The following is a 27,958-nucleotide window of genomic DNA, read 5'->3' on the forward strand; positions in this document are numbered from 1 at the left end:
TTCATAATTTTAAAATAGTTGTTTGTAAAGAATGGATGAATAAAGAGCTGATTAGATTTAAAAAATTTATTTGACATTGCAATAAATATATAAGTATGGTAATACAAAACAATATGCTGGATGTTGTTAAACTTATACGAGCTTTCCATGTGCATTTCTTTTCTATTCATCTGAAATATTGTTCCATCGATGCTAGCAGCTTTTCTGCAGTTTGAATCAGCTGGTCTTTCTTCTGTGCCTCCAGATGTTTTTATATTGAAAGTAGTCGAACAATTGCTAGGCTGCCTTCTTTTGCAAGATGCAAGGCGCATGCACATTCCCACAATGTTCACTCGAATTCTGATCTAGAATACTGAGACCATTACATTTACTCATCCTCTCACCTTCTGCTCTACAACTCATGACCTCAGTGTTATCTTTTGTAATTTGTCCAATTCTTTTGCACAAAGGTTGTTTGTCAGTCTTTGTTTATGTGTAGTTTTTCATAAATTGCATTGTATTTCTTTATTTTCTTGTACATGCCTGCAAAAAAATCTATCTCAAGGAAGTGTATGATAACATATACATTCAAAGTTTAAAGTACATACTGTATGGGTCACAATATGCATTCTATGATTATACATTTACTTTGAAATTGCCGTTGGTGGATTAGGGATGTTCACTGTCAAGTTGGCTGATGGATAACCAGCGAACACAAGAAAAAGAATTTCAGGATGTATAAATTTCTCAGACATTAAATGTACCTATTGAAGATTCCATGAATGGCAATGACAAAAAAGAACAAAGAAAATTTCTTTACAATAAAAAAGTTACTCATGAAAAAAGTTGCATTTTCTTTGGAATAAACACATTTAAAGTATTTTAAATGGAAAAAAACAGCTTTTGGTTATGAACCAAATAACTAAAGTTGATGAACTCTGAACTAGTGTACATTAATGATGAAAGAGAGAAAATATGGAAATAAAATAATTAGTGTAATTCCATGAGCAACACTATCACTGAAAACGATTACAATCTTGTTTAGGGTACGAAATACTTAATATCATATGATCAAACATACATCTTACTTTATGTAATTTCCTCAAAGATTCTGATTTGGAAGAGGAAAATAAAAATATCATACAGGCTGAACAGCTTTTTAGTTTTTAGAAACGACATGTTTTTTCTTCAGGAAGGTAACAAGCTCTCAAAATGCATACAAGTTTTCTGGTTCCTTTTGTGTATCTTGTACATCAGTGCATATATAAATTATATTATATTTAGTAAACTTAGATTTAGAGCATATGTGCAGTATATGAAGTGTTATACAGATATACTTCATATTAAAATAACAGAGGTGGTATTAGTTTGATTGTTGTTATAAGTAATTGTCCCATTTTGGCCTCTATTGTTTCCTTAATGAGGTTGCATTGTTTATTGAGTGGTGTTTGTTGTCTCAAACTTGTTCAGATGTATTATCATGATGCAAATTATGAAGGGCTAATTAAAAACCCTGAGAAAGTTGACTGTTTCTCATCAGATGAATATAAACCATTGGCTTGCTCTGAAGGTAGTAATACATAGACTTGGTCATTTTCATGTAGGTGTACTATAGCATTACCTGAGGCCTGATCAACATACCCTGCGGTGTAATCATCATATGTCTGTAGAATGGGTTTTCCATTTTTATATAATGCAACCCAGACATTCGCCCCCTTGATTTGTACATGGTAGCTAAATTGGTAAAGCCCTGGTATTTCACACACAAATACACCAGATGATGGATTGTAGTTGTTATTTGAATTGGTCACTAATATGTCAAATATAATTGGTTGACCTACTGGTGGATATGGCCGAGATAGAATGGCTGTAAAAGCTGGAATAGGGCTTAATAATCCAGATGGTGGCTGTACAGATTTTTCTGGTTGGACAAAAATTTCACCAGGTAAACCTGGTGGGCCGGGAGGTCCTGGTGGACCTGGAGGACCTACTTCTCCATTTTTACCCTGTGCTCCTGGTGGTCCCGTGATTAACTGTCTGCTGACAATACCTGGAGGTCCTGGGAGGCCAGGAGTTCCTGGATCACCTTTATTTCCAGGAAGCCCTTGTGCACCTTGCAGACCAGGCAAGCCTTTGTGACCAGGTGTTCCCACAGGTCCCCTCAGACCTATTGGACCTGGAAAGCCCAATGGACCTTGAGGACCAGGAGCACCAGGGCTTCCTGGTTTACCAGATGGGCCAGGAAGGCCAGGATCACCTTTTGGGCCTGCAGATCCAATTATTCCTGGTAGACCTGGTGGACCGGGTTTCCCTGGAAATCCTGATGTACCTGGACTACCAGTTGGACCTCTCTCACCCTTTGCCCCTTGGTACCCTTGTATACCCATATGCCCTTGTGCCCCTTTCATTCCTGGTGAACCAGGGATCCCTTGTAAACCTCTGGGACCTTCTGATCCTGGTAGACCAGCTGGTCCCATTAATCCTGGCAGACCTGGTTTGCCGATTGGTCCCATCTCTCCTTTCTTTCCAGGATATCCAGTATAACCAACTGGACCAGGTTCTCCTTTGGATCCTGGTTGACCTGGCTTTCCAATGCCTGGCAAGCCTGGTGCCCCTGGCAAACCTTGTAAGCCAGGATGACCTTTATGACCAGGGGTTCCTGGTAATCCTGGTGAACCATTCACTCCAGGCTTTCCAATTCCAGGTAGTCCAGGTGGTCCTGGTGGCCCCTTTTGACCTGGTGCACCTGTGAAACCAGATAGGCCTGGGGGCCCCATTTCACCCTTTTTTCCTGGTTCCCCAGGACGACCAGGCGCTCCAGGTGCACTCAATCCCACTGGTCCTGGGATTCCTGGTGACCCCGGGGAACCTGGAGGTCCTTTCTCGCCTGCAGGCCCTGGGATACCAATTCCTCTTTCCCCTTTTTGCCCAGCAGGACCAGGATAACCCGGATGTCCCTTTGCTCCAGGTAGCCCAGGGGCTCCTGGAGATCCCCCTGCACCTGGTGGACCTGGTTTACCAACCACTGACAGCCCAGCTGGCCCAGGGTTTCCTGGGGGCCCTGGACTGCCTCTTTGCCCCTGTATCCCTTGAATTCCTGGATCACCTTTTGGTCCAGGATACCCTATTCTTCCTGGCTGTCCTGGTGCACCTGGAGTACCTGGAATTCCCTTAAAGCTGAGTCCTTGTGGTCCTGGTGGTCCTGGATCGCCAGGAGCTCCTTTCTGCCCAACACCTGGCTTGCCTGGATATCCCACTTGGCCTGGGGGTCCGGGTGGTCCTGGAGGTCCAGGGGGTCCAGGTAACCCTGGATCTCCCCTCACTGTTGAAGTTAGAAAGATGCATCTCAGTATAGCCTGTTTTTATGGTTAATTTTGATTCCACTTTAAACTAGAATTATGAGCAAAACTAAAACAAGTCATCTTTCATAAACACAAGATATTCTGCAGTTGCTGGAAACCCAGAGCAGCACATGCAAAATGCTGGAGGAAATCAGCAGGTCAGGCAGCATGTATGGAGAAGAATAAACACGGATATTTTGGGCTAAGACCCTTCTTTTGGACTGGACGGGAGGAAACTGGTGGCAGGTGATAGACGAGACCAGGTGAGACACAAATTGGGGGGGGCGGGTAATGAGGTAAGAAGCTGGGAGGTGATAGGTGGCAGAGTTAAAGGGCTGAACAAGAAGGAATCTGATTGGAGAGGAGAGTGGACCAGGGGAGAAGGGGAAGGAGGTGGGGACGCAGAGGGAGATCATGGGCAAGTGAGGAGAATACCTATTTGACTACCTTACACTGGCTTGAGAAGTGTAAAACTTAAATCACAATTTGAACAATGTCAGAACTAAGGTGCAAGATTTTCTGCTAGTTTGTATTGATTTTTTGTACTATTTTATTCCAAGCTGCCTGTCGTCTAAAGGTTATGGAATGGCAGTCTCAAATGTCCTTAAGTGCTGTCTGAATTTCTCTAGCCTTCTGCATTATTTAAAAACTATAGCATGAGAAACCAGTCTTGCCCACAAAATTTCCCATACCATATGGACAACTAAATACCATTTTATGGACTTTTGAGGAGCAACTTCATTCAGCTCCAAGATTCTGATGGACATATTTTGAAAGCTTTTATTATTTGTAATCAAGCTAGTGCAACTGATAAATGGGGCTTCTACATGGTTATTCTACAGGAATTTTCAATTATTTAAAATAGACACCTTGATTTTGCATGATAACTCATTCTAACCCTTAATAAAGCTCAAATTTAAAATCAGAGAATACAACTGTCTTTTAAAAATAAATTACTTTGTCAAAAAACAGGCTACTTTCACTTGACCAGGGAGAATATTATGTTTAATAGCATGCAAATCAACTGTATTTCAATCTTAGATATGGAAGCCAATTTCCCAAAACAAGCTAATTCTATGCAAAGTGGGAAAATATAGGCAATAAATAAAAATTGTGTACTCAATTAGTTAAAGCTTGTTGTTGAAATGTAGCTTTTAAAAATTGTTTAACAAAAATTTAATAAAGTAAATGCTTAAACAGCATACAGTGCTATAAAGTTGAGAGAGCTTGAGTACTATAAATTACATCTGCTAAAGTAATTTTTGAGGGTGTTTTGATATTACAATATTTTACAAAAGTCTTAGGGGTGGGTGTGTGTGTATGTATGTATGTATATATATATATATATAAATATATACACACACACACACACACACACACATACAGTAGGTTTGTTTTTTTTTGCAGCAGCAATACAATGCAATACATAAAATGATTGCGGTACTGTGCAAGTCTTAAGCTCCTTAGCTGTACTTTTGCACATTATATGTGCCTAAGATTTTTGCAGAGTACTGTATTTTCTTGCTAGATTGTTACTTGTTGTCCATTTTGTCAATGTTGTATTTTTGATCCTATTAATTGTGGAGATGATTCCATCAGAACAGGAATGACATAGACGTTATAGATTTTAAGTGGGAAGAAAGGGAATGAAAAAGATGTGGCTAGGTCTGGGATTAGATGGAAGTAAGGCAATGTTAAATTAATAAAAGACAATCTGCATAGTTCTGATAAAAGTCAGCAACCCTGAAGTGTTACTTTGTCTTTCTCTTTCTGGGTGCTGCCTGACTAAGTGTATTTTAGCATTTACTGTTCTTTTCTGTGTCACGTTTCTGCAATGTGCAGTTGACTTTTACACATTTGTATTATGTTCTCTCTTAAGGCTGATTTATACTTCTGCATATGGGCTACACGTAAGCCTGCTTTATACATCTGCGTAGACTCTACGCCATAGCGAGCATGCGCTGGTGAGCGCCAAAACACTAGTTGGCGGTGGGGTTTCTATGCCACTGTGTTGAGTTTCTTCGTGAGAGACATGGACGAGGAAATGCATTTCAAACATTTTCGCATGTCGGTAGGTAGATTTGACGAGTTGGTTCAGCTATTTCGCATTGGTGTACAGACATGGCGGAGAAAAAGCAACCAGAAATGCGTAGGAGGAAATGCAATGCTACCAAGCGGACCAATCACAATTGTTGCAGTCTGCGTCAACGCGATGCATGAGTTACTGTTTTGGGGAGATGTACGTAACCCTACGGTGTAGATTCGACGCAGAAGTATAAATTGGTCTTTAGACACTTTATATTGCATTGTTTATGATGTTTTTATTAATCACATGTGAATTTCTGTGAAAAATATCAGTTTTAACAGCTATAACTATTCAGTCTTGCTCTGTTTACTTAAAGGATCTAAGTGATTATATTAACTTTTGACTTGTGTAAGTATATAATTTAAAGCATAACAGTAGCTAGTAGTTAAGTTTAGTATGGTCATTTATTAGAAGTTGAATACAGAAATATACTTCCAAGGTCTCTTCATCTCTTGTTCTCAATATTTATTGCTTATTTATTAATTAGAGTCATAGAGCTACTATTATTTTTTCCCTTCTAGTTTGTTGTCTTTTGCACACTGGTTGTCAGCCCTGTTGATGCAGTCTTTCAATGATTTTATCATAGTTATTGGATTTACAGAATATCCCCATGAGGAAATGAATCTCTGATTGTAGATAGTGACATATATGAACATTGATAATAAATTTACTTAGAGCTTTGAAAAATGCATCACTAATTTGCTTTATGTACAATTTACCATATCATAAATGAAAGATAATGTTGAATTTGGAAATTATATTTTCTCAGAGAATCACAATCCATTCACATTGGGTGTAGGCCACTTCACCTTTGGCCATGCTTTGCCAATGAATGAACTCAAGCTTGATTCAAAGACTCAGTGACTTGGACTATATATTTTTTGTGTGACTGTATTTTACTACTGTTTTACATGTGTTATATATGTCTTGTGCTGTGAATGACTGTTTGTACAGTGTTTTGCACCTTGGCCCTGGAGTAACACTGTTTCCTTTGGATGTACAGTATTCATAGGTGCTTATGAATGGTTGAATGACAAATGAACTTGACCGATTGTAGCTTCAACTTTCCATCTTTCTACATGAACCTTTTATCCTTTTCCTTGTCAGGAACATATCTACCTTTCACTTTAAAAATATTTAAGATATTTTCTTCCAGCATTCTTTGTAACTTCCAAAACTTTTGGTCCTCTGAGATAAAAAAAAGTCTCAACTCTCTTAAATGGGTGACCTTTAATTTTCTAACAGTGACATCTAGTTCTGATTTTTCCACAGCAGGCAAATTCCTCTCTATGTGCACTCTATCAAGACCACAGAGGATCTTGTATATTTCACCCTCTCCATGTCCATTCTATCAAGACCAGAGAAGATGTTGTGAATTTCATTGAAGTCACTTGCTACTGTTCTAATCTGCCCTCAGAATCCAACCCACATATTCCTGTTATTAGTCTAGTAAGCCTTTATGTAATCTGTTCCCATTCTCATTCTTTCTTAATTGAGGAAAAGGAAAGTAATTCAGAAATTTTCTCATCAATGCATTGTATCAGACACAAAATGCTGGAGGAACTCAGCAGGTCAGGCTGCACATGTGGAAAAGAATAAACAGCTGATATTTTGAGCTGAGACGCATCTTCAGGATTGAGAAGAAAGGGAAATGCCAGAATAAAAAGTTGTGTGGGGGGGGGGGGGGGGGTGAAATAGGGGAAAGAGGTTAGCTGAAAGTTGTTAGGTGAAACCGGATGGGTGGGTAATGTCAAGGGCTGGAGAAGGAGAAATCTAAAAGGTGAGGAGAGTGGACTACAGGAGAAGGGGAAGGAGGAGGGGACTCGGGGGGGGGGGGGAATAATAGGCAGGTGAGAAGAAGTGAAAGGTCAGATTGTGGAAAGAAGGTGGGGAGAGAGATATATTCACCAGAAGGAGAAATTGGTGTTCATACTATCAGGTTGGAGGGTATCAAGATGGAATATAAGGATGCTGCTCCTCCACTCTGAAGGAGGCTATGGATCAACACGTCGGAACTGGAATGGGAATTAAAATGTTGGACCACCGGAAAGTCCCACTTGTGGCGGATAGTGTGGACTGCTGAACAAAGTGGTCCCCCAATTTACGATGGGTCTCACTAATGTAAAGGAGGTCACATTGGGTGCACTGGACATATGGATGATCCCAGCAGATTTGCAGGTGAAGTGCACAGAATGCACTGTAGTACTGAACATGACCTGCCTAATTTTGTATTCAATTCCTGAAAAATATATGTTGTTAATACTTTGCTAATCTACTTTTATGGAAAATTCTTCATTGAATCTTCCAAAAACTACACAGTGCAAGCAGATTACATGTCCAGTCAACTGTCCATCCTCCAAGAGGAACATAATCTTGTCATGCTTTGGAAACTTGCATGCCTCAATGACCCAGAGAGCTATGTCGGCTGAAGTCAGAGCCTTGTGCTTTGACTCTTGGTCAAAGGGTAGAAGTGAGACTAAGAGTTGTCCACCGATCCTCCTGGTTCAGGATTCAGCTCTGGGCTAACAACCCTGACTGGTCAAAAAAATTGTTATGGAAATAGCAATGAAGAAAGCATATGGTGCATTGGCCTTCATCAAGTGTGGGATTGAGTTTAGGAGCCAAGAGGTAATGTTGCAGCTACATAGGACCCTGGTCAGACTCCACTTGGAGTACCATGCTCAGTTCTGGACACCTCACTATAGGAAGGATGTGGAAACCATAGAAAGGGTGCAGAGGAGATTTACCAGGATGTTGCCTGGATTGGGGGGCATGCCTTATGAGAATAGTTTGAGTGAACTCGGCTTTTTTCCTTGGACGATGGAGGATGACAAGTGTCCTGATAGAGGTATATAAGATGATGAGAGGCATTGATCATTTGGATAGTCAGAGGCTTTTTCCCAGGCTGAAATGGCTAGCATGAGAGGGCACAGTTTTAAGGTACTTGGAAGTAGGTACAGAGCAGATGTCAGGGGTAAATTTTTTTACGCAGAGAGTGGTGAGTGCATGGAATGGGCTGCCGGCGACGGTGGTGAAGGGGAATTCGATACGGTCTTTTAAGAGACTCCTGGACAGGTATATGAAGCTCAGAAAAATGGAAGGCTATGGGTAACCCTAAGTAATTTCTCAGGTAAGGACATATATAACCATATAACAATTACAGCACAGAAACAGGCCATCTTGGCCCTTCTAGTCTGTGCTGAGCGCTTACTCTCACCTAGTCCCACTGACCAGCACTCAGCCCATAACCCTCCATTCCTTTCCTGTCCATATACCTATCCAATTTTACTTTAAATGACAATACTGAACCTGCCTCTACCACTTCTACTGGAAGCTCATTCCACATAGCTACCACTCTCTGAGTAAAGAAATTCCCCCTCATGTTACCCTTAAACTTTTGCCCCCAACTCTCAAATCATGTCCTCTTGTTTGAATCTCCCCCACTCTCAATGGAAAAAGCCTATCCACGTCAACTCGATCTATCCCCCTCATTATTTTAATAGACAATAGACAGTAGCTGCAGGAGTAGGCCATTCACTGTGATCATGGCTGATCATACACAATCAGTACCCCGTTCCTTGACCCCGCTATCTGTAAGAGCTCTACCTAACTCTCTCTTGAGTGCATCCAGAGACTTGGCCTCCACTGCCTTCTGGGGCAGAGCATTCCACATATCCACCACTCTCTGGGTGAAAAAGTTTTTCCGCATCTCTGTTCTAAATGGCCTACCCCCTATTCTTAAACTGTGGCCTCTAGTTCTGGACTCACCCATCAGCGGGAACATGCTTCCTGCCTCCAGCATGTCCAATCCCTTAATAATCTCCCTATAGATGCTGCCTGGCCTGCTGTGTTCTACCAGCATTTTGTGTGTGTTGTTGTTTGAATTTCCAGCATCTGCAGATTTCCTCGTGTTTGCCCATAATAATCTTATATGTTTCAGTCAGATCCCCTCTCATCCTTCTAAATTCCAGTGTATACAAGCCCAGTCGCTCCAATCTTTCAACATATGACAGTCCCACCATTCCGGGAATTAACCTTGTGAATCTACGCTGCACTCCCTCAATAGCAAGAATGTCCTTCCTCAAATTTGGAGACCAAAACTGCACACAATACTCCAGGTGGGGTCTCACCAGGGCCCTGTACAGCTGCAGAAGGACCTCTTTACTCCTATACTCAATTCCTCTTGTTATAAAGGCCAGCATGCCATTAGCTTTCTTCACTGCCTGCTGTACCTGCATGCTTGCTTTCATTGACTGATGTACAAGAACACCTAGATCTCGTTGTACTTCCCCTTTTCCTAACTTGACTCCATTTAGATAGTAATCTCTATCAAGGTATCTCTAATACCTCTATCGTCCCCCTTCAACCTTCTATGCTCCAAAGAATAAAGACATGTTTGGCATAGCTTTGTGGGCTGAAGGGCCTGTATTGTGCTGTGGGTTTTCTATGTTCTAAGAACCATATAGCTGTGTGAGAGTATCTCCATCCGGGGTTTGCATGACTGACAGTAGTGAAAATTGAGAGGAAGCTACTTGCACAATGAATGAAGCCTTGAAACCCTGAGCCACACCTGGGGCACAATAGAGAAGATGGCCAAGGACAGACAGAGATGGATGACATTCATTGCTCTCCTAAACGCCAGCAGTGTACCAGGCAGTAACTAAGAACTGTCCGTGAACGTGCTTAGCATCATTGGTTTCAGCATCATTGCATAAGGTTCAAATGCGAAAAAACAGTGCAATATGGAATTTGGACTGTGGCAGTTTCTGGGTAAAATGTAGTGGTTTGGAAAGCAACACCATTGTTTAGGAATTTGTGTACTGATCCTTCAAGACGACAGAGAGCATCCTGTTTCTTCCTTTGGTTAGGAAGTTTGACAGAAGTAGTGAGACACTGGAGGACTTTGTTCTGGGATATTTACTGAAAACCCCATAGGGAAGTTGGCAAATAAAAGTAACAGGAGATACCAACCTCCATTACAAAGTACCACTGATCTGGAGGAAATGCATGAACACTCAGTGACTTTGCAAGGACAGCCAAAGGAAAAGAATTAATTAGTTTAGTGCACAAAGCATCCTTGGCAATTATAACTTTCTTTTCCTCATGCTACTTTGAGTTGTATTTAATACGGGCTGAGTATCTCTGTAAAGTATCGGTTGCTGTTAGCACCATCACTTTTCTTAAGAAACTTTCCTTAAATCATAGAATGCATTTAAGTTAGAGTACCCCTTTAGCATTTATTTGGCTTACTTACTTACTGTCTGATATGCAGCTGGCATTTGGGGCAGCGATGAAGGTCTTTCATCTGTGGCAGCTTCATCATGTCAGTAGCTTCCTTTCAGTTTTCACTACAGTCAGTCTTACAAGTCCAAGCTGGAGACTCAAGAATACCATCACATTCAGACGTAGAAGGATTCTTCATTGCTGTTTCTGTAACAATTTTGTTTTACCAGTAAGGGTTGTTAGCCCTGAGCGGAACTCCCGAACCTGAGGACCAGTGGACCAGTGGACCACTCTTAGAATGGCCTCTACTCTTTGACCTGTTTGGTACGGGTGATGCTACCAAGAGCAAAGTAAGAAGCCCCGACTCAAATCAACATAGCTCTCTGGGTGATTGACGCACACAAGCCTCCAAACCCTACAACAGGGTTTAATTTAATCCTGAGATTTAGGGAACACCGGGAAGACTGTTTGTATTACCTGTCCCCATTGGGTTAGCTTTGTGAGGTGTTGCAACTTTTGTGGTTCTTTCATGTTTAGGAAGCTTAGTGAGCTTTGAAGGGAGAAGTGGAGTTGTTATAGAACAATACAGCACAATACAGGCCGTTTGGCCCACAATGTTGTGCTGACCCTCAAACCCTGCCTCCCGTATAACCCTCCACCTTAAATTCCTCCATACAGCTGTCTAGTAGTCTCTTAAATTTCACAAGTGTGTTTGCCTCCACCACTGACTCAGGCAGTGCATTCGACGCAACAACCACTCTCTGAGTAAAAACCCTTCCTCTAATATCTCCCTTGAACTTTCCACCCCTTACCTTAAAGCCATGTCCTCTTGTACTGAGCAGTGGTGCCCTGGGGAAGAGGCGCTGGCTGTCCACTCTGTCTATTCCTCTTAATATCTTGTACACCTCTATCATGTCTCCTCTGTTCCTCCTCTCCAAAGAGTAAAGCCCTAGCTCCCTTAATCTCTGATCTTTCAATCTTTTGCTTGATATTTTTATCTTTATATTTATTTATTGATTGATTAATTGATTGAGATTTCCCCACGAGAGTCCCAGGAAAACAGAAAATGTAGAAAACTACATATGTTTGCTGAAGCTGCAATGCTCCCATGATGAACACCACAGTGAGTGGTGTCAGTCTGGTCAATCCAGTAAATAGGGTCAATGTGAAGAACATTGAGCACCTTGAAGACATCTTAAAACTTCTGGCTTGTGCATTAGCATAGTGGTTAGTGTAATATTTTACAGTGCTAATGACTGGTGTTCAATTCCACTGCTGTCAGGAATTTGCATGTTCTCTATGTGACTAGGCGGATTTCCTTCAGGTCCTTTGGCTTCTTTCAACATTCCAAAAATGTACAGTTAGGCTATGTTGCTGCCGGAAGCATGCCGACACTTTCAGGCTTCCCCTCACCACATTCTTGGACGGTGTTGGTCATTGACGCAAACAATGCCTTTCACTGCATGTTTTAATGTAGTAGGCAGCCGTCAATCCCAGGGGGTCTTGGGTTTGAGCCTCTTATGGACTGTGTCCTCTCCAGGTGCAAACCTGGGTGAGAAGATTTGAAGAACCTGCTGTTGCCCATGCAGCAGGTTCCCCCCCTCCACGTCACTGATGTAGTCCGAGGGAAGAGCAGGTGCTGATATAGCTTGGCACCAGTGTCGTTATAGAGGTTGCCAGAATGAAGTTGTAAACAACATCAAATTGCTTTAGGGACCCCGGCTCTGGATTTCTTCTTCGGGGTTTACTCCCAAAGCCTTTCCCATGGATGGGTATGGCCGCAAGGCAGTGGAGGTTTAAAATCAGAGTTTTCCTTCTCCTAGGCGGGCTGGCATCCTAGGCTGATGAAAAGCAACTGGTTTTGAGGCGCCGTTGGTCTGCTTCTCTCTTGGCGCCGTTGCTCCTTCTCTTGTCAGTAGAAACTGTTTTGCCGGGCCTAGTAGCTAAGCCACACGTGAAGGCCAAGAGTTAGACTTGGTTGTCGAGGCTGTTGGAGACACACACCATTTGGAGCACTTTATAGCTAGTGGGAGCTTATCCCCAACACTACCCTGTCTAGGACATCCTTAAGATCCAATGTATGTGTGACAAATGAGGCTAATTGTCATCTTTTTATCTTGTGGATGGTGGAGTCTTTGAGAGACTCATTTTAGTGCATCTTGCCTGTCCTCTGTCATTATGATATTAAAGTGGCTGATCAAGATAATATTCCAAGTGGTTTAATGCAGAGAAACAATAGATATAAGACCATAAAACCATAAGACGTCAGAACAGAATTAGGCCACTTGGCCCATTGAGTCTGCTCTGCCATTCAATCATGGCTTACTAATCTCTGCCTTAGATATACCCAACGACCTGGCCTCCACAGCTGCCTGTAGTAACAAATTCCACAAATTCACCTGCATCTGGCAAAAGACGTTTCTCCGCATCTCTGTTTTAAATGGATGCCTCTCTATCCTGAATCTGTGTCCTCTTGTCCTAGATTCCCCCACATGGGAGACATCCTTTCCACACCTGTTCTGTCTATCAACATTCAAAAGGTTTCAATGAGATCCCCCTTCATCCTTCTAAATTCCAGTGAATACAAGCCCAAAGCCATCAAGTGTTCCTCAAATGATAACCCATGCATTTGCTTTGGTAGCAGAAATTAATGGGCGGACTATTTTCTAAACAGTGAGAAAATCCAAAAATCTAAGATGCAGAGGGACTTGGGGGTCTTTGTGCAGAGCACCCTAAAGGTTAACTTGCAGGTCAAGTCGATGTTGAGAAAGGCAAATGCCATGTTAGCATTCATTTCAAAAGGTCAAGAGTACAAGAGCAAGGATTTGTCACATGCTGGTAACAAAGGGATGGGTCTGGGATTTTTCTTTATGACTTCTTTTACTTTTGCCATGTTGGAATCAAATTCTGTTCTCTCTCACTCTTTCATCAAGTCACTGTATTCTGACTCTGTGTCACTGTCCAGGACTAAGACTCTTCACCAAATTCAGTCTCTCACAGGCAGATAAACCCAGTACTGACTGTTCATTTTTTGGCACCACCACAAATAAATAAAAGTGTGTGCACAATATTCTTGTGTGATACTTTTGCCACACATGTTCCTTAAACTGGAATGTCTGCACCTGAATACCCAGTCACTTTTATATTTGTCTGATGTAACATTGGTCTTGGCTTTAATGCATTGAACTCAGATTCTACAATTAACGTTTACTTGTGCTCCAGTATCCAATTTAAACAGAATATTGTTTTGGTTCACTTGCAATGGAATAGTCCAGTCATTCTTACTTTATTTTCACAAAGCACATCTATATAAAACTCCTCAAGTTCATTTTCAAGCACTTCATTTATGTATTTTATTTCCTTTCTATTTCTGCAACAGCGTGAAAAATGATTACTCTTACCGCAGTGATTGCAGATTTTTCCATACACTGGATACTTTTTAGGTCAGTGCTCCTGCCCACAGCGATCACAATGTTTTTTTCTTTCAAACGACGCTTTGCTCTCTGTCAGTTTTGTTGCTGATTCATTATTTTTTCTAATAGGTTTGCACTTTACAGCGTCTACGTAGCTCTCAATAAAAAGCTCTTTAGCCTGCGATGTCACGGATTCTGAAACTTTGCAGAGAATCAAAGCTTTTTCCAAATTTACATCTGGTTCTCTTAAGAGTCTTTCTCTCAGAGCGTTATCCAGAATGCTGCAAACAATTCTGTCTTTAATGAGAGAGTCTGTCAGTTCTGCAAACTCACATGTTTTACTGCAGTTTTTCAGCTCGGTAATGAATTGATCAATCGTTTGACCAGCTCTCTGCCGACAGGTCAAGAATTTGTACTGTTCATACGTCACATTGCACTTTGGTATACAAAATGCTTCAAACTTGTCAATTATCGCTTTTAGATTCAAATTATCTCCATTCTCAAAAGTAAAATGGTTATATACCTCAATTGTGTTGCCACGTTTGCTCAATTGCATTCTACGTGGAGTAGATTGGCAGCTCTCGTTTTTTTTGATTTTTCTATCTGCTCTGATCGCCGATAAATAAATTTCAAATCTTTTCCAGTTCTCTGCTACGTTACCAGTTAGCTGAAGAGTTTTTGGAGTTTGCAACCCTTCCATTTGTAAAGCTGTTAGCAAACACCAAAACTGTTTGCACTCTTTATTTTCTTTGATTATCTTCGATTCTCCTGTTTCCATATTATTCTCCCAGACCGACTTCTGATACCATGTTGCGTTCTTTATATGTACCATGGGTTACTATGAACAAACCATATTCCTGAAGAACATAACTGGAACTTTTATTTAACAGCAAACAACAACCACATTTTAACCATACAAGTTTCTAGATCATTCTGTTACTTCTGTGCATGCTCCAAACTCTGTCCAATCACATTCTGACACGTGATATCACTACAGTGTGGATTCTGACCTACCACTCCTGGACATTAACTTTGTTGTTTTTAAGCCATTCTTGTGTAGCTCTGGCTTTATGCTTGGGGTCATTGTCTTGCTGGAAAACAAATCTTCTCCCAAGTCACAGTTCTGTTGCAGACTGCACTAGGTTTTCCTCCAGGATTTCCCTGTATTTTACTGCATTAATTTTATCCTCTACCTTCATAAGCCTTCCAGCGCCTGCTATAGTGAAACATACCCACAGCATGATGCAGCCACCACCATGCCTCATTGTGGTGGTGTGTTTTTTCTGATGATGTGCGGTGTTTGGTCTAATGGTGAAAAAGCTCTATGTTCGTTTTAGCAGACCATAGAACCTTCTACCAACTGACTTAAGAGTCTCCTACATGTCTTCTGGCAAACTCTAGCCAAGATTTCATGTGAGTTTGGAGGGCAGAGCTTAGTCAAGATGGCACTAAACGGTGACTCCTTTGCTTGAATCTTCAGAAACAGCTCTATTTCCAACTTTAATATCTCTATTTTTCCCTTTCAGGGTTCTTTTGAAGACCCTGAACTGAAGTTACATGCTGACTTCAGTTCTTTACGTGGAATGCAACCCACTCTCGGGATTTCATGACTGGCCATTATCTGACATGCCAATGGCGCGGCTTAAGAGTTTGGCTCACCTATGGAGGCCTAGGATCTTGGGGCTCTGGAAATGGCCGGATCGAAGGTCGGTGTTCAGTGAGTGTGTTGTGGGAGCCTGAAGATCTTTGGCTGTGTGCCCAAAGACCCTAGATCTTTGGGCAGAGAGTTCGGAAAAAGCGGCGCAACAGACTTTTAACATCGTAAACCAGCGAGTTGATTGATATGTCTCCCCTCTTGCTGTGAAATGGAGACATTTCTTTTTCCCTTATTAGGGAGAGAGAAAGAACCTGTGGTATATCAAATACCGGTGAACACGTAGTCTTTGGAGCACTGCAAGTTCTGGGTCTTCGCTGTTGATTTTGCTCAGTGAGTGCTTGGTGATGGGTGCCAATGCTTTAGTTTTGCCCTTGGAGGAGAGGGGAGCTGGGGGCACTTTAGGGTTTTAACATTTAATTGTCATTCATTCTTTGGGACACTCCTCTGTTTTCATGGATGGTTGTGAAGAAAAAGCATTTCAGGATGTAAATTGTTTACGTTGCTCTGACATTGAATGTACCTTTGAACTTCTTCAATAGTGGCTTTTTTTTTGCCACCCTCCCATAGAGCTGCGACTGGTGAAGCACCCAGGCAACAGTTGTTGTATGCGCAGTCTCTCCCATCTCAGTCACTGAAGCGAGTAACTCCCCCAAAGTTGTCATATGTCTTGCTTGGTGGTCTCCCTCACTTGTCCTCTTCTTGCACGGTCACTCAGTTTTTGATGATGGCCTGCTCTTTGCAGATTTATGCTGTGCCATGTTCTTTCCATTTCTTGATGATTAAATTAACTGTACTCCGAGGAATATTCAGTGACTTGGAATTTTTCTTGTATCCATCTCCTGACTTGTTTGATCTTCCACAGACAGGGGTATTTTTACTATATTCAATTGAAAATCCTTAACTGTGCAGGTCTCCAAAAACAGATTTCAATTTAACTAATTATATGACTTCTAAAACCAATTGGCTGCACCAGTGATGATTTAGTGTGTCATATTAGAGGGGTTGATTTCTTAAGCAATCAATTATTTTGTGTTTTATATTTGTAATTAATTTCCATCACTTTGTAAAGATCTGTTTTCCCTTTGACACGGAAGAGTCTTCTGTTGATCAGTGTCATAAAGCCAAATTAAATCCATTGTGATTCAATGTCGTAAAACAATAAAACATAAAAATTTCCAAGAGGCGGTGAATACTTTTTCTAGGCACTGTGCCTTTAGGTGCTCCAGCTATGACATGACACGTATATGACATGACATTATGCAGGTCAGGGGCACGTTATTTGGCATTCATATTGGGTATGGTTAATGTTGGCACATAGGAACAGATAAAATTCATCTAATCTGTTGACCCAACTTGGGGTTAATTAATATCCTTTTGTTTATTGGTGAATGCTGCTTCATTACTAGAATTGGTTATTGATAAGATAAATGCAGTAGTATTGTCAGGTATACTAGATGTTCCCAACCATTTTAATGTCATGGACCAATGCCATTTAGCAAGGTGTTTGTGCCCCCCGTGTTGGGAGTTCCTGATAGACTCCCATCAGATGGACAGTCATTCATGAAGCAGCTGATGATGATTGGCCCAGGGACCCTCTGGTGAAAAATTGTCACAGTGGTGATTGGCTTTGCCAACCACTACTTTTTTTGTGAAACGTCTAAAATTCCAGTCACTGAAGGATTTTTAAAAATAACACTCATTTGCTAGTTTGCGCTGTACTCAGCCAATTGTTGCTTTGATATTTAGGTCAGTTACTCTCATGCTTCTGATAATGTCTGTATATGGATTCAAGTCTTGACTCCAGTAGGGTTGGCAGAAGCTGAACGGTGTTGGTGAGCAGATTGCAGATGAGTCAGCTAGCCATAAGTACACAGGATGTTTACGTAGTTATCCTTGACCATGGTATGTGTGAATTCACCCATGCCCCAAGTTTGAAGGGCAGTCTGCATTTCTCTCACCTGTGTTTTAAGTATCTTCATGGTGAATTTAGAAGGAATACATTTAGAAGGGTTTGAACAACAGGAGAGGTGACATTTGAAGTCAGCAGCAGGGCACAGGGTCTTGATAAATATGGTATGCGGTTTGCGACTCAGCCTGGGTAAAACAGGATGCCAAGATTATAAAACTGTCTGATTCAACCTCAGCGTCTGGCCAGCGGGAGCAATGGAATCTTTGGCAACAGAGAACACCCTTCAGTGGATTCAGCATTCAGTTAGAATCAATTTTCCGCAAATTGATGTCAGACACTTTTAAGACCATGGTGATAATGATGTGGTGTAGACAAGTTCTGTGCAGTTACCTATGCGTGTTGTCAGCATACACAGAGGCCGATGATATCCATTCCTGTGCATGATGTCAGGAGGTACGTAATGGGATGGCAGCCAGGATGACATCCTTGGGGAAATCCAGGGTTGACTATGATGGTAGAAGAAATTCCATTGAAAAGGTGATGAGTGCATTTAAGGAAGAGTGAAGCAATCTAATAGAGTTGGCTAAGTGGGAAGGCAATGAGGGAGGATGGCATATTTTATCCGTCAGCCTGGAGCCTGGAGAGATCAGGGATATGAGGACAAGTGATGCAGTGGACTCAACATGAATATCTTCTGATTTTAGATAGGGTAAACTGTAGTTTCAGGGAAGATCATGGAGGTATTATGAGTCATAGCTCCAGAGGATGTCTTTGTGGCCCTGGAAACAATTGGACACTTGTATTTTTTTTACTAAGATTATGAATAATGCTTTGGATTATTTTAATGAATACATTGTGGTAGCTGTATGAAACTAAATTTGTTAATCTTGTAAAAATAAATTGGACATTCTGAGGTGCACTACTTTTCTGATTTATTTATTTATGGGACTTAGGATCTTCTGTGATCTCGAGCCCTTTGGGCTTTGGAGGTACCTCCTTGCCACTTGCTAATTTACTTATATTTGACCCTTAAGCAAAGTTAGCCACACTACTTTTGGTCCCTTCATCGAAGTCATTAATATAGATAGGGCATTGTTGAGGTCTCAGTGCTAGGCCATGTGGCACCCACTGGTTTCTGACTGCCAATCTGAAAATGACCCATTTATATCTGACTACTGTCAATTTGTTAAATTGCAATCCCAGTAATTTTATAACCCACAACTTTCTTACCCTCTGCATAACCATTTTTGAGGCACATTATCAAATGCCTCATGGAGATTCAAATACACTTGAACCACTCATTACCTTTACCTGCTTGATTTATTACATACTCCACAAACTGTAGTCAACTTGTCAAACACCACGTCCTTTCAAGAAACCACGTTTTACTGCTTGTCATACACTGTTTGAACAAAAGCATCCACAGCTTCACAAAAAATATTTCAAGGAAAAGTTTACATTTGTCCTCCTTTAAACATTGATGTTCCTTACCCATGATTCCCTTTGCATTTTCTTCTGGATTCTGGTACTGATTGCCTTTTACTTCATAACCTGCATGGTGAACATATTTCATTGAAAACCAGCACAATATGATTAAATTTCTGAATAAAGAACTGGCACGTGACATCAACATTTTTGTGAGTTTTTAAGATTGCATGCATTTCAGTTTATTATCACTTTATTTCCTTTCTGGATGTACATATTGGTTAATATATACCTATTTCAGGTTAATATGAAACATTTTTAAAAAGGCAGAATATAGATCAATTTTTTCTCTCAAAAAAGATTTTGCAACTACAGTTTTTGAGGATGTGACTAAACATATTGATGAAGGAAGAGCAGTAGATGTAGTGTATATGGATTTCAGCAAGGCATTTGATAAGGTACCCCATGTAAGGCTTATTGAGAAAGTAAGGAGGCATGGGATCCAAGAGGACATTGCTTTGTGGATCCAGAACTGGCTTGCCCACAGAAGGCATGTCATATTCTGCATGGAGGTCGGTCACCAGTGGAGTGCCTCAGGGATCTGTTCTGGGACCTTTACTCTTCGTGATTGTTATAAATGACCTGGATGAGGAAGTGGAGGGATGGGTTAGTAAGTTTGCTGATAACACTAAGGTTGGAGGTGTTGTGGATAGTGTGGAGGGCTGTCAGAGGTTACAACTGGACATTGATAAGTGTGAAGTGGTTCATCTTGGTAGGTCAAATATGATGGCAGAAAATAGCATTAATGGTAAGACTCTTGGCAGTGTGGAGGATCAGAGGGATTTTGAAGTCTGAGTCCATAGGATGCTCAAAGCAGCTGTGCAGGTTGACTCAGTGATTAAGAAGGCATACAGCGTATTGGCCTTCATCAATCGTGGGACTGAATTTAGGAGCTGAGAGGTAATGTTGAAGCTATATAGGACCCTGGTCAGACCCCACTTGGAGTACTGTGCTCAGTTCTGGTCTCCTCACTACAGGAAGGATGTGGAAGCCATTGAAAGGGTGCAGAGGAGATTTACAAGGAGGAGGTTGCCTGGATTGAGGAGCATGCCTTATGAGGATAGCTTGAGTGAACTCGGCCTTTTCTCCTTGGAGTGACGGAGGATGAGAGGTGACCCGATAGAGGTGTATAAGATGTTGAGAGTCGTTGATTGTGTGGATATTCAGAGGCTTTTCCCCAGAGCTGAAATGGTTGCCACAAGAGGACACAGGTTTAAGGTGCTGGGGAGTAGGTACAGAGGAGATGTCAGGGGTAAGATTTTTACTTAGAGAGTGGTGAGTGTGTGGAATGGGCTGCCGGCAATGGTGGTGGAGGTGGATACGATAGGATCTTTTAAGAGACTTTTGGGTAGGTACATGGAGCTTATTAAAATAGAGGGCTATATGTAAGCCTAGTAATTTCTAAGGTAGGGACATGCTCGGCACAACCTTGTGGGCCGAAGGGCCTGTATTGTGCTGTAGGTTTTCTATGTTTCTATGTTTACTACATTTTGCTTTTTCATTCTGAGTTTTAAACAGACTACTCCTTTGAAATTTTTAATACTGTCCAGTAACCAGCTTGTACATTGGAATCTTACAAATGAGGAATCTTACAAATACCTCATCCTGCTGTCTAGATTTTCAGCAGATTTGAAGATCTTTTGTGTGACTGGCTCAAGAGTAAAACACCTGAGGACTGAAGAACTGAGTGGGAGAAGGAATATCTCCCAATCAGTGATAAGCCAAAGTGGGCGCACTTATTGCTAGGTCACCTGTGTTAAATAGTTTGGCTAAAACTTCAAGTTAAAGCTTATTGCCATTCAACCGTATATATGTATACTGCCAAAGCAAACAATGCTCCTCCGGACCGAAGAGCACAACGGAGTACATATAACAAACATACAGTAAATAAATTAATAGTACCACAAACAAATTAATGAATAGTATAATATATTCCAGAAGATTGACATTTAGCATCAGGTACATTTACAACTCAAGTCAAAAAGTAAATAGTGTAACACTACTGGCACTTTATAAGTGATGAGACCTGGGTGGCAGGGAGATCAGTAGTCTGATGGCCTGACGGAAGAAGCTGTTTTGCATTCTAACAGTTATTGTCCTAATGCTCTGCTACCTCCTGCCTGATGGTAGGGGGTCAAAGAAATTGTGGGACGGATGGGAGGACAATGCTAAGACTCCTGAGTACTTAGCGCTCCCGAAAAAGACTTGGATGTGTGCCAGAGAGACACCAGTGACGTCAGGTGGGTATTTATTGACTATAGTTCAGCATTTAACACAATCATACCTGCATTTCTAATCAAAATCTCCAAAAACCTGAGCCTCTGTACAAATGGCCTAATTTTGTTCCTTTATCTTATTACCTTATAGATAGATAGATAGATACTTTATTCATCCCCATGGGGAAATTCAACTTTTTTCCAAAGTCCCATATACTTGTTGTAGCAAAACTAATTACATACAATACTTAACTCAGTAAAGAATATGATATGCATCTAAATCACTATCTCAAAAAGCATTAATAATAGCTTTTAAAAAGTTCTTAAGTCCTGGCGGTAGAATTGTAAAGCCTAATGGCATTGGGGAGTATTGACCTCTTCATCCTGTCTGAGGAGCATTGCATCGATAGTAACCTGTTGCTGAAACTGCTTCTCTGTCTCTGGATGGTGCTATGTAGAGGATGTTCAGAGTTATCCATAATTGACCGTAGCCTACTCAGCGCCCTTCGCTCAGCTACTGATGTTAAACTCTCCAGTACTTTGCCCACGACAGAGCCCGCCTTCCTTACCAGCTTATTAAGACGTGAGGCGTCCCTCTTCTTAATGCTTCCTCCCCAACACGCCACCACAAAGAAGAGGGCGCTCTCCACAACTGACCTATAGAACATCTTCAGCATCTCACTACAGACATTGAATGACGCCAACCTTCTTAGGAAGTACAGTCGACTCTGTGCCTTCCTGCACAAGGCATCTGTGTTGGCAGTCCAGTCTAGCTTCTCGTCTAACTGTACTCCCAGATACTTGTAGGTCTTAACCTGCTCCACACATTCTCCATTAATGATCACTGGCTCCATATGAGGCCTAGATCTCCTAAAGTCCACCACCATCTCCTTGGTCTTGGTGATATTGAGACGCAGGTAGTTTGAGTTGCACCATATCACAAAGTCCTGTATCAGTTTCCTATACTCCTCCTCCTGTCCATTCCTGACACACCCCACTATGGCCGTGTCATCAGCGAACTTCTGCACATGGCAGGACTCCGAGTTATATTGGAAGTCTGATGTGTACAGGGTGAACAGTATATATATATACTTCTACTGTAATTTACAGCTTTTATGATTATGAATTACAATGTATGACTGCTGCATGACAAGAAATTTCATGACTTATGGCAGTAATATTAAACCTGATTATGATGATCATTCTCAGCAGTCCTCAGAATTGTCTATAGGGTTTTGTGTTCGGATGCCTAGCAATTCCCATACCAGACAGAATCAGAATCTGGTTTATTATCACTGGCATGTGATGTGAAATTTGTTAATATAGTAGCAGTAGTTCAATGCAATACATAATCTAGCAGAGAGAAAAAAAATTAATAAAATAAATGATAATAAATAGATCAGTCAATTACGGTATATGTACATTGAATAGATTTTTAAAAATGCAAAAACAGAAATATTGTATATTTAAAAATAAGTGAGGTAGTATCCAAAGATTCAATATCCATTTAGGAATCGGATGGCAGAGGGGGAAGAAGCTGTTCCTGAATCGCTGAGTGTGTGCCTTCAGGCTTCTGTATCTCTTACCTGATGGTAACAGTGAGAAAAGGGCATGTCCTGGGTGCTGGAGGTCCTTAACAATGGAAGCTGCCTTTCTGAGACTGAACTGGTCGGAACACTCTCAACGGTACTTCTGTAAAAATTGGTTAGAATGGTGTGGGGCATGGGTCGAGACGCTGCAGTGCTTTCTTGATTAAAGCAGTGGGTTGAGGTACCAGGAGAATCCTGGTGTTCCTACTTTCCAGCGAGCAGCCATTCATGTGCAGTGAGGAGTTATTAGCCTCCACTTCACTAAAGTGCACAATCATCTACGTATTTAGTCTTGACCACACTGAGATTCAAGTTGTTGTGCTCACATTTTTCTACAATGCTTTACCTCCTATCTGTTTAAAATTATTACACCTTAATACCAGTAACATTTCTAGAAAAAAATTAACTTCATGGCATTGCTCTTTTCAGGCTTCCTACATATCTTAGGTAACTTTTGAGATATCTCCTCTTCATTGTACTGATTTGCTGATCACAAATGAACATAAATTCTGTTTGCAGCGCCTTCACAGATTACTTTCCAAATCTGAATGAAGAGTGCTAAATCCTTTGTTCAGGGAAATGCTACTTTCTGAAAGAAAGACTCCACAAGATAAAACAAGCCTCCACAATGTTGGTAGCCTGAGGCATGAGTCAGTTAAATGCTCTCGGTTCTCATTAATATTTTAATATTTTCTTGGAAGGGAGCTGTTGATCTACTAATCCAGATAAAGATTAGCTTTATTTGTGGCATGTACACTGAAGCATCCAAACATACTGTGAAATGTGATATTTCACAGTTTGGGGACGTGGGATCAGCTCGCAAGTGTCGCCATGCTTCTGGCATCAACGTTGCATACCTACAATTTATTAACCCTAAGGCTGTGTCCACACTAGACCTGATAAATCCGTAACCGAAGCTTTGTCTTTTTGTTTTGACCCTCCGTCCACACTGAAACGGCGTTTTCCTACCCTGAAAATGGAGCTTTTCTAAAATGCTGTCCAGAGTATGTAAATATGAAAACGCCGATTGAGCGGTTTAGTGTGTATGAGGTAACCGAAGCTTTTTAAAATTGCTGTCATGACATGCCGGAACAGATGGTGGTGGCAGTGCGGCATTTTATTGTTTTCTTGAATGCAACTTCCAACACCACAATAATGGCGGACGACTCCAGGAAACTGTCCCTGAGCAGAATGTTACTGCAGCTTTGCAGTATGACAGAGAATTTCAACCCCCCACAAAACTTAACAATTTCAGAACAGACGGCAACAAGATTGAAACCAGAAGAGTTCAAAATGTACTCACGAAATACTTTGACCCATAACTTACTGAATAAATAAGTATACTCACTTTGCCCTCTTTTCTGTCCTTGCTCGTACGAAGGTGGTTTACCTATTTATGCAAGTACTTCTCTGACAAGAGATGTGTAACTGCCTAATGTAACATTGTATGGAAATACAAGATAACACTGATGCAGACATGTTTTATACATTTAACAAGGTGCTTTATTAATATATTGCTTGTTGAAACATTCAATAGATGTAATTGTCACTACTTCCAAAATGTCATTTTTAAGTAGTAGCTTATGCTTGGCATAGACATGAAATGTTAAGGCCAAAAAAGGAAAATTGTAAGTTTCACTTCTACTCAGGTAAAAATAAAATCACTTTTGCCCAGTAACTTGTTTTATTGCAAATGTTAATACAGCAAAATAATACAGAAAGACATGGCAAAAGTAAAGGCAAACAAATGAGGTAACAGCAAATTTCACTTTTGCCCAGTAACAAGCCTTATTGCATTTAGTTGTAGCTGTTGTCCCTTTCATCGGTGAAGAGACTATGGCTGCAGGAAATGTTTCCAGGGTGACCTCTCTGTGAGAGTGGGGAAGATGTTGGTGGGGCCACCCGGGGTCTGTGTGTCTGTATGTGTAGCTATTGTAGAGGCTGTGAGGCTGGTATTGTGGCGGTGAAAAGTACTGGTGGGGAGCCATCATATTCCTCATCATGGCAAATCCCTCTGCAACAGAGTTAGTCAGTTTTTCAATGTTTGTCGTCAGCGGAGTCATACTGTCTGTGAACTCCCTGTCGGTTGCCTACATACGCACCAGTATTTTTTTTTAGTTTTAAGTCCTCCTGCGCGAGAGCCAACAGCTGTCTGTCGTTTGGCAATTTCCTTTGAAGTTTTTCTAGTCTGTAACTGGACAAACGCGCACCAAGTCTTTTATGGCGAGATTCAACACCAAATATGTCACTTGTTTTCTGTAGATGTGTCCTGTGCATGCCCAATAGGAGGAGATGCGCCCAAATACCCGTTTTAATGTGGACAGAGGTATTTTCAAAAACACTTGGTGTGGACACCTATCGTTTATACGCGAAACCGGCTTTTTCAAAATTATCCAGTCTAGTGTGGACATAGCCTGTGATTGGTAGGACAAGTTGTTTTACTAATGACATGAAGAATTGGACTGTCTGCTAATTTCCTGTCTATACATAAGGTGGGGTTGGACTTTGCACTACAAAAGAACATAACTGTGAATATGCAGTATACTGTCAGGTTACACACTCTTCCAGGGGTTGGATCAGGTATCAGCACATTCTTGGAAAAGAGTAAACAGTCAAAGTTTCGGGCTGAGACCTTTCATCAGGACTGGAACAAGGATATTAGAAGTCTTCTAATCTTTTTTCCAGTTCTAATAAAGGGTCTTGGCCCAAAATGTCAACTCTTTTCTCTTTTCCATAGATGCTGACTGGCCTGCTGAGTTCCTCTAGCATTTTGTGTGTATTAGTTTGATTTCCAGCATCTGCAGATTTCCTCCTATTTGTGATCAGCACATTCTTGGTAACCTGGTATGTTCCAAAACATGTCGAGCAGTTCATACTAGTAGCCAGCAGAACATACAAATTCCAGGTACAGACATCATTGGTGAGTGGGGGAATTCTCTGTGTTTTCTTATGGAGTGCACAAATGAAGTCTCCGACAGTTCAGGATAAAAATAGGAAGATCCAGAGGGTTCAGAAAAATAGTGGTAAAAGATGCCGAAGGACAGGCTAAGAAGGTTTTACCACATCGAGCCTCTGTGGTATTGCTTTGGTGCCTCAGATGTTCACTGAGATATGAAATGCCTGAGGAATCCTAAATAAGATGTTTTTCTTAATTGCCTATTTGGATCCAGTGATGTCATAAAAGATATTAGGCAACATTGCCATGAATAGATGATGATGGAGAGTGTACACACAGACTAGCACAAGGCTTCATTTTATGGTTGTACACAAGAATTGTACTCAAAGTTCAAGTTCAATGTAAATTTATTATCAAACTATGTATATGTCACCCTGTGATTCATTTTTTATTGGTATTCACAGTAGGTATGAAAAAACACAGTAAATGAAAAACTACACACAAACACAGACAGACAAACAATTGATATGCAAAAGAAGACAAATTGTATAGATACAAAAAAACCAATAAATAAGTAATAAATAATATTGAGAACAGCTTGCACACTGCTCAGCATTGTTGGTCATTAAATGGTTGCCATGGCTTAAGTGTTATGGAGCTTTGAAGGAGGTTGAACACATCTGTCAGGCAGACCAGTAGACACGATCTCCATAGCAAAGAAGCAACAAGGGTGCAGTGGATGTAATCCTGCCAGTATGTAAGGCCTTTTGCACATCTGTCCTTCATCTTATAAAATCAATATTTGCCATTGTCACAGTAAATCATTTAAGCTGGATGCCTCTTCACCAGGTGCATGCAGAAACATGCGGTGAGGCTCTCATGAGCTTGAATGCTCAAGGGTAAAAAACAATTGTTCCACATAAGCAGCAGCAACTGTTTGTATGGCAAATACCGGTAGGTATGCACCTCATAGAATTAGGAAACCTTTAAAGAAAAATACTTTGGGTTGCTGTGAAACGAAACAAAGGTATTGATTGTGTTTGATATTAATCTCTGAACTCACACCAACTAGACAGCAGAAGATGTATATGTGAAGTTATTTATATTCATTCATATAATTCAAGTCATTTTTTTTAGGAGATCAGAGAATCTCCTGGGAATAGGATCTCCAGGTTTTCCTGGGAAATACGTAAATTAGAATTTGAGTGAGGTGAAATTGTAAGTGCCTTACCTATTAGTTCATTTGAGCAAGGGCAGAGTGAAGAATCATTTTCACTAAATTTTATCATATGTAAAATTTAAAACAAAAATATCATCCAGATTTACTGTAAACTAGTAACTTCAGCTGGGGCTATACTACATAGTACAGTAGCTGAAATTGGTTCATCTTATAATTAGTGTAAATGACAGCAATCTCATACAGTTGTTTCCTTAAGAGATGAAAACTTACCAAGACTTTTTGTATTATAGGGTGATTGATTGTAGGTTTTATATCCAACTCCATAAACCACGGTAACCGATATAGACATCAGAAGTGCAACAATTTCCTTTGAAATCATACTTGAAGACATAGTCTGTAAAGGTTTTAATAGAAATTTATTTATAATCACTTACATATGAAATAGTTAATATTTAATGGCATAATGAAGATTACTATCAAAATGAAAATTTGAAATGACAATAAAACATATATATATCTCAATGGCCAGTTAAACTCATCTCTTCTGCCTACACAATGGCCAAATCCTTCCATTTTTCTTCACATTCATGTGTCTATCTAAGTGTCTCTTAAAAGTTGTGAATGTATCTGCCTCTGCCACCACCTTAGGCAGTGCACCACTACTCCAGACATCGTCCATAAGATACAGTATAGATTTTTGAAAAGTCTTGATTAGGCCAAATGACAGATGAATTAAACCATCATCTCATTTGATATCTCTCTTAGTGTCTATGTTTCCAGTCATCACTTCAAAATAAATTTGCAGAGAACTATAAAGGGAGAAATATGGATATAAAGTAATCCAACCCATTTGAAACTAATTGAAATCTGCGACAAGGTGTCTTGCTCCTTTGCATGCTAACATAATTAAAAATTGAAATGCAACATACCGGCATGTTTTCTCTTCTGAACCGTGTTTCAGTTTTGCATCCCTATTGAATTATT

General features: G+C 40.8%; 2 protein-coding genes across 2 annotated transcripts in view; one reads left to right on the plus strand and one right to left on the minus strand.

The window, feature by feature from the left end:
* nt5dc1 (5'-nucleotidase domain containing 1) overlaps window positions 1–27,958 on the plus strand; it is a 611,704-nt gene that overhangs the window by 212,817 nt on the left and 370,929 nt on the right. The gene's annotated exons all lie outside the window — the stretch shown is intronic.
* Window positions 71–27,942, minus strand: LOC140733717 (uncharacterized). Its single transcript, XM_073057425.1, has 4 exons — window positions 27,904–27,942; window positions 27,245–27,368; window positions 19,100–19,159; window positions 71–3,301 (listed from the first exon to the last, which is right to left on the minus strand). The coding sequence occupies exons 1-4, from the start codon at window positions 27,907–27,909 to the stop codon at window positions 1,470–1,472; spliced, it is 2,022 nt and encodes a 673-aa protein (XP_072913526.1). The 5' UTR covers window positions 27,910–27,942; the 3' UTR covers window positions 71–1,469.

Source organism: Hemitrygon akajei, chromosome 9 (genome assembly GCF_048418815.1).
Source record: "Hemitrygon akajei chromosome 9, sHemAka1.3, whole genome shotgun sequence".
Lineage (NCBI taxonomy): Eukaryota > Metazoa > Chordata > Chondrichthyes > Myliobatiformes > Dasyatidae > Hemitrygon > Hemitrygon akajei.